This window comes from Scardinius erythrophthalmus, assembly GCF_964197995.2.
Source record: "Scardinius erythrophthalmus genome assembly, chromosome: 13".
Classification (NCBI taxonomy): Eukaryota; Metazoa; Chordata; class Actinopteri; order Cypriniformes; family Leuciscidae; genus Scardinius; species Scardinius erythrophthalmus.
Window position 1 is genome coordinate 4,560,884 of NC_138233.1, and position 8,100 is coordinate 4,568,983.

An 8,100-nucleotide genomic window follows, 5' to 3' on the forward strand; every position below is an offset into this window, starting at 1 on the left:
TTCCTTCTTGCAAGAAGGGTTGGAGCGAAGGTTGTCTCCCTCCACCCTGAAAGTGTATGGTGCCGCCATTGCCACACATCATGATGCAGTTGATGGTAAGTGCATTGGAAAGCACGACCTGATCATCAGTTTCCTGAGAGGAGCGAGGAGACTGAATCCTCCTCGCCCTCCTCTCGTTCCCTCTTTGGACCTCTCTGTGGTTTTAACTGCCCTGCAGAGTGCTCCCTTTGAGCCTCTGCAATCAGTGGAGCTTAAGTTCCTGTCAATGAAAACAGTGCTCCTGGTTGCATTGGCCTCCATCAAGAGGGTAGGGGACCTGCAGGCATTTTCGGGTGACGAAGCGTGCCTGGAATTTGGACCGGCTAACTCTTACGTGATCCTGAGACCCCGGCCTGGATATGTGCCCAAGGTTCCCACCACACCCTTTCGAGACCAGGTGGTGAACCTGCAAGCGCTGCCCTTGGAGGACGCAGACCCAGCCTTGGCACAGCTCTGTCCAGTACGCACCCTCCATACTTACATAGACAGGATGCATTGTTTCAGGACTTCAGACCAGCTCTTTGTCTGTCATGGTGGGAAGCTGAAGGGAAAGGCTCTCTCCAAGCAAAGGTTGTCTCACTGGATAGTGGACACCATTGCTTTGGCTTACCAGCAGCAAGGTCGACCATGCCCCCTTGATGTGACGGCCTGCTCCACCCGGAGTGTGGCATCCTCTTGGGCTCTAGCGCATGGCGCCTCGCCAACAGACATATGTAGATCTGCAGGCTGGGCGACACCTAACACGGCCTCTGGGCAACCCCCACGTGTGTAGTCCACTGTAAGCCTCTCTGAGCATGTGTCTTTCCCTCGGCAAGCTACCTTGCCACCCCTGGGTTTGAAATATTCCACCTGCAGCTGGACACCCCAGTGATTCTCAATATGCAGCCCCCTGGGGTCATGTGTATTCCAAGTCCCCCCCTTCGGGCTGGGCATAATTGCATATTTCCACTGATATATGCTTCCCAGTGTACCTTGGCATAATTCCAGCAGCCATTAAAAACTATCCCTTTCATGTTAATGTTGTTTTTTCATTGTTTACATGTTTAAATATTCTGAGAATGCATAGTTTTAGTTCTAATGTTTAATGTTTAAACTGCAACAAATGCATTAAAACTTTTTTTTTTTGGCAGCCATTTTGTTTTTATTGTTTATGCCAAAACAGTGATGTTTACAACTTGTTATACGGCAGAAATGGATTCAGCACCTAAAAATCATATAGAAACAACACTTGAAGTACTTTTCCTCAAAAATGCCTACTGCATCTTATCCAGGGCTATTTATCTATTTTGGGACCTGACTATAGCTACCAGCGGAGCTAACTGGTAGATTAGACTCTTGCCGTATCTGGTCGGCAAAACAGCAAAAACGCCCTTCTTGCAAAGGAAGGATTCGAGCGGCGTCTTCTGTTCCTCTTTTAGAGAAAAAGCCAAGTCTAACTCGTTCATTGTAGCGGCCAAAGCCGTTTCAAACAACCGGTGTTCATCCATAGCCATCTTGCAATGTTTACTAATGACTTCGACGTCACAGCGCTGTCGTCATCTCGCCTCTGGCCCGCCTATATCAGATAACCCGATGTGATTGGTGCAGCTCGGATACAAGGGCATATTTAATGAGCATCATTACGCGACACCAGAGTAAACTTGCTGAGCAAATTCAACTTGTGCTCTCGAGAGAACTCTGGATGACCAGGGTAGAAAACTCCTCACCTTTTGGCGAAATTCGCCGTTTTAAAACCAAAATGGGTCACCTACGTGATTTGTGCAGATCCGATGAGAAAATATTTGGGAGTGGGGGGTCGTGAAGATCGCGACACTCCAGCTTACTTGTCTGTGTTTTCAGATCATCTGCGCTTCTTCAGAAGTGAGCGTATGGTTGCCAGATACTATTGAAAAGACCGGGTAGAAAACGTGCTCTGTTAACAGAAAAGCTCTGACTGGGGTTTAAATTATTGAAATCTGCATGAACGCTCGTAAAAACAGTCTGTAATACAGTCTGTTGTCTTCTCCTTTATTCGATGAAAATAAGTTTTTTTTTTTTTAACACATTTCAGTGTTGTCTTTTTTGTCAATGATATTGCATGTGTTGATATAGTCAGTTATTGTGTAATGACGTGGGTGTCGTCTCTCATCGCCTTGTCAGGGGAAAAAAGGTCATCAACGTACATTTTTTCGTTAACGAAATTAACACTGGTCACAATAAAATATTTTATTTTTTATTTTTTTGACAAAACTTGAGACCCCCGTCAAATTTTGCTTTTGAGGCTTTCAGGGGGTCTCATGGGGTTTCGCACGGAGAGATAGGAGAGAGTGATGCACTGCAAAGGATCCAGTAGTGCTCAGGATCTTAAAAAAACAGGGGAAGAGGGCAAGGCTGAGACATGCTGCTAAACCGAGAAAACGGGTCCTTGAGATTCTGGTTCAGACGAAAAAGAAAAAATAATCTCATGCTGTGTTTTGTGGAAATGCTTGCCTCCACACATTAAAATAGCCCCCATATTTTATGTTTTATGTGTTAGTATATTTCCTATTATTTGTGCAGCACTTTGGTAACCTTGTTTTTTAAAATGTGATGTATATAAAGTTGATTGGATTGGATTTTTTGTTGCTGTATCCTTCTCACCTTTTTTTTACCCCTGACCAGTTTTCATGCCTGTAAAAGAGCATCTATCCATCATTAAAGAGCATCTGTCCATCATTAAAGTGCTCCACACTGCTCTGGGGGGTTAATAAAGGTCTTCTGAAGTGAAGCCTTGTGTTCGTGTAAGAAAAATATTTATTTTTTTAACATGTTACAAAGTAAAACTTTAGCTTCTGGCCAGCTATTGCACTTTTATGATGGATAGATGCACTTTTATGATGGATAGATGCACTTTTATGATGGATAGATGCATTTTAATGATGGATAGATGCACTTTTATGATGGACAGATGCACTTTTATGATGGATAGATGCACTTTAATGATGGATAGATGCACTTTTATGATGGATAGATGCACTTTAATGATGGATAGATGCACTTTAATGATGGATAGATGCACTTTGATGGATAGATGCACTTTAATGATGGATAGATGCACTTTTATGATGGATAGATGCACTTTAATGATGGATAGATGCACTTTTATGATGGATAGATGCACTTTAATGATGGATAGATGCACTTTAATGATGGATAGATGCACTTTTATGATGGATAGATGCACTTTAATGATGGATAGATGCACTTTTATGACGGATAGATGCACTTTAATGATGGATAGATGCACTTTTATGATGGATAGATGCACTTTGATGGATAGATGCACTTTAATGATGGATAGATGCACTTTAATGATGGATAGATGCACTTTAATGATGGATAGATGCACTTTTATGATGGATAGATGCACTTTAATGATGGATAGATGCACTTTTATGACGGATAGATGCACTTTAATGATGGATAGATGCACTTTTATGATAGACAGATGCACTTTAATGATGGATAGATGCACTTTTATGATGGATAGATTCATTTTAATGATGGATAGATGCACTTTTATGATGGACAGATGCACTTTAATGATGGATAGATGCATTTTAATGATGGATAGATGCACTTTTATGATGGATAGATGCACTTTTATGATGGATAGATGCACTTTAATGATGGATAGATGCACTTTAATGATGGATAGATGCACTTTTATGATGGATAGATGCACTTTAATGATGGATAGATGCACTTTTATGATGGACATGCACTTTTATGATGGATGGATGCACTTTAATGATGGATAGATGCACTTTTATGATGGATAGATGCACTTTAATGATGGATAGATGCACTTTTATGGACTTTTAAAACATAAACAGTCATTCACTGCCATTATAAAGCTTGGAAGAGTCAGGTCATTTTTTTTATATAACTCCGATTGTATTCGTCTGAAAGAAGAATGTCATATACACCTAGGATGACTTCAGGGTGAGTAAATTTAATAAAATCAGTTTGTCCTCTTTCTTGTTCTTCATTTGGACATCTTTGTCATCTTCATTGTTGTACATCACTCTTGCTGTAGTGTCACTGGTGGTACAGTGGACGGACGTCACACAGTTGGACAAGAACGCCACGCTGGTTTTCCCGGAGAGCATCCGCGTGAGCACTCGCGGCACCGAACACTTCTTCTCCATGTTCCTGAACATCAACGAGACCTTCAAACTGATGGAGCAGCTGGCCAACATCGCCATGAGACAGTTACTGGACAACGAGAGCTTCTCCGCCGACCGCTTCCTCCCCAAACCCTGCAAGACCCTGAAAAACGTCTCCGCACTAAAGAGGTGAGCAAACCACATGTATAGAATATTTGTATTTTACTATATATTAGTGCTGTCAATCGATTAAAAAAAACAAAACTAATTAATCTCACATTTTTCTGTGATTAATCGCACCTGACATTGAAGTTGTTTGGATCGTTTTATATTGTAATAATTTCACATTTAATTAAATGTAGAAACAACAAAGACAGTTGCCTACATTTTAAATATTTGTTTAATGGCATCTTTTTAAGAAGGCCAGTATGATAATAAAAAAAAATCATATTTACATATTAATAAAAAACCCAACAATTCTGTCCTCATTTATTCACCCTCATGGTCGTTGTCGCCTAAAAGTTTGTGTGATTAAATCTATGATGAATCAAATAAAATATTTTTTTTCTAAAGCTACTTTTTGTAATGTTTATTTGATGCTTTTCTCATTTAACACAATAATGACTTTAAATAATCGTTTGGGGGTAATTTCTCAGCCAAATTTGATGTGCAATTAATTCGATTAGAAATTGTAATCGCTTGACAGCCTATATGTATGTATATATACAGTATATACACACACACACACATATTTATATTTTTATATATATATATATATATATATATATATATATATATATATATATATATATATATATATATATATTAGAGAGAGATAGAGAGATATGCCAAACAAATGTGATTTAAAAAAATAAATAACTTAATTTGATAATATAATTTAAGCATTTTAAAGAGTCAGTATAAATAAATAGATCTTGGTTTAACTACTTTAAACAGAGCTTGTTCTCACATGTTTCAGGGACTTGGATGCGCGTGCGAAGAACGAGCGGTACAGGGCTCTTTTCCGGCTCACACCGGACGAGCGTTTGGATGGACACACCGACTGTACGCTCTGGACGCCGTTCACCAAGATGCATGTCGTCGGTCAAATGTTTGTTTCTAACAACTACATCTGCTTTGCCAGTAGAGAGGAAGATCTGTGTCAACTTATCATTCCACTGAGAGAGGTAAACACACTCACACACACACACACTTGCATACAGTTGCACAACAGCAGGACACTCACTCTCTCATTCTCTCCCTCTAGGTGACCATAGTGGAGAAAGCAGACAGCAGCAGTGTTTTGCCGAGTCCACTGTCGATCAGCACTAAAAACAAGATGACCTTCCTGTTTGCTAACCTCAAAGACCGTGACTTCCTGGTACAGCGCATCTCTGACTTCCTGCAGCGCACGCCTGACAGGCCATGTGGCCTAAATCCTCAATCCGTGAGTCACAAGTCATCAGGATGTATGATCTTTTGTGTTTAAATGTTTTTTATGTCGTGTTTCAGCAGAAGATCATTTGTAACTGCACTTTTTTTTATTTTTTTTATGCAAACAAATAAAACCTACATCCTAACAAATATGCATGAAAGAGAAATGTATGATATCACCAGTATGATATTTTAACCAGGTTTATATTCACCCCCCTTTAAAGTTGATGTAAGGAATTTGCATAGTATTTAATTTTATATACTGTTCCTTTCAAAAGTTTTAGGTCGGTTAGATAAACACATTTTTCTGCTCAACAAGACTGCATATACATGATAAAAAATATAAAGTAAAAACAGCGATATTGTAGAATATTATTATTTATTAAAATAGCTGCGTCTATTCTATGTGAATATACAGTAAAGTGTAATTTATTCCTGCGATCAAAGCTGAATTTTCAGCATCATTACTCCAGTCTTCAGTGTCACATGATCCTTCAGAAATCATTCTGATGTTCAAGAAACATTTATGATTATTAGCAATGTTGAAAACAGTTGTGATTCTTCATAATTTTGAGTAACATATTTTTTAAGGATTCTTTGATTAAAAGAACAGCATTTATTCAAAATAGAATCTTTTGTAACATTATAAATGTCAATTTTGATCAATTTAATGCATCCTTGCTGAATAAAAGAATACATTTTCTTTAAAAAAAACATCCTCAAACATTTATTTAGTTCTCATGCTTACAGATATTTGCCCCATTGAAGCGTAACTCATTTCTACCTTGGTCATTACTGGTCGTGTATTTAAACATGTCATGTGACCTGCGTCTCCAGGAGAACCCCAGCCCGAGTACACCCCCGTCTCCTGTGCTGGGGCTCGGAGAGATGCCCCAAAACCAGCACTACAGTCCCAGTCTGCCCACTGCCAAGAAGGGCCTTCTGCAAATCTACCAGCAGGACATCCCGGAGGAGCTGGGGCCCAAAGTGGTGAGACGCACCCCTCATGTGATGCGCTTCAAACAATCATACATAAAAGTCTTTTTATATCTGATTAAACTTGATGAGTTTTATCGAGCTGATGTGGGCGTTGACAGGTTTGCATGGATCGCCTCAGATCATTTGCGTTTCAATAGCGCGCGCTCTCCGCAGGCGTGTTCACATTAGCAGATAATGAGCTGAAATGACATCTCTCTCTCTTTTCATACAGATTGCATAAACAGAGAATATTTGTTTTCGTTTTGAATTAGATAATTTAAAAGTACACACTTAAATGATTATAAAAATATATAGCTCATGCCTGGGTGAATAGTATTCGCTGAGTTTTGTTTAAGTTTAGAGACGTGCACCAGAAAAAAAGTTCACGGAGATGGAGAGGCAGAAAGCACACCCTGTTTATTTTCTTTATTTTACCAAAGCACAATGCTTTGTTTCGATTGTACGTGGACACATAAAAAAGTAGACATTGTGCAGTTTATTTTTTCATATATCTTAAGTCTGTGTGACCATAAATGATGGAGTATTTTAACGCACCGGCGTGTTTGCCGACCCCAGAGGGTTAAAGTCAAGTCTCTTTCTTTCAAGTCTTTATTATAGATAATAGAGGAATACATAGATAGGAGGGTAGTAATATGTAAGGCTTAGTGCACAGTTATCATGAAATGTAGGGGTCTGTTATCAAACCTATCAAGCAAGGCTGCGTTTATTTGATCAAAAATATAATAAAAACAGTTACATATTACAATTTAAAATAGTTTTCTATGTAAATATACAGTAAAATGTCATTTAAGCTGAATTTTCAGCATCATTACTCCAGTCTTCAGTGTCACATGATCCTTCAGAAATCACTCTAATATGATGATTTGATGCTCAGGAAACATTTATGATTATTATCAATGTTAAAACAGTTAATATTTTTTGTGGAAACTGTAATACCTGTTTTTCAGGATTCTTTTAAGTTCATAAGAACAGCATTTATTTAAAATAAAAATATTTAGTAACATTATAAATGCTTAACTCACTTTTGATAAATGCTTCCTTGATGAATGAAAGGCTTAATTTTTCTCTCTCAAAAAACAAAATAAAACTTTTGAACAGATGTGGAAATAGATATAAAATATTGATTTGAGTTCAAATGATTTTTTTTAATGTGAGTAGAAAGACAGTTGTGATCTAGCACGGCTAGATAAAAAAAAACGACAAAATAACGGATTAATCGCACATTTTCTGTAATTAATCGCGATTAATCGCACCTAACATTGAAGTTGTTTAGATCTTTTTATATTGTAATAATTTCACATTTAATCTCCAAATGAATGTAGAAACAACAAAGACAGTTATCTTGAATTTTAGGGGGTTGTATAGAGTTGGGATGCGTGCGACAGGTCTTAAAGGGACAGCAGCCTAATAAACCGTCTGTCATTAAGGATAATAAAAGAACAAAAGAAAAAGAGAAAATCACTCACTGCTCTAGACTGAGTAAGTTTTGTAGCTTTAATAA

At 38.2% G+C, this 8,100-nt stretch overlaps 1 protein-coding gene across 2 annotated transcripts in view; it reads left to right on the top strand.

Annotated features, from left to right (window-relative positions):
* Positions 1 to 8,100, top strand: part of tbc1d9b (TBC1 domain family member 9b) — a 42,103-nt gene that overhangs the window by 10,952 nt on the left and 23,051 nt on the right. For both annotated transcript variants that reach the window (XM_081382246.1, XM_081382247.1), the window contains exons 5-8: positions 4,097 to 4,355; positions 5,146 to 5,353; positions 5,434 to 5,613; positions 6,438 to 6,590. In XM_081382246.1, coding sequence (XP_081238372.1) covers positions 4,097 to 4,355; positions 5,146 to 5,353; positions 5,434 to 5,613; positions 6,438 to 6,590 — 800 coding nt within the window. The remainder of the gene's footprint in view (positions 1 to 4,096; positions 4,356 to 5,145; positions 5,354 to 5,433; positions 5,614 to 6,437; positions 6,591 to 8,100) is intronic.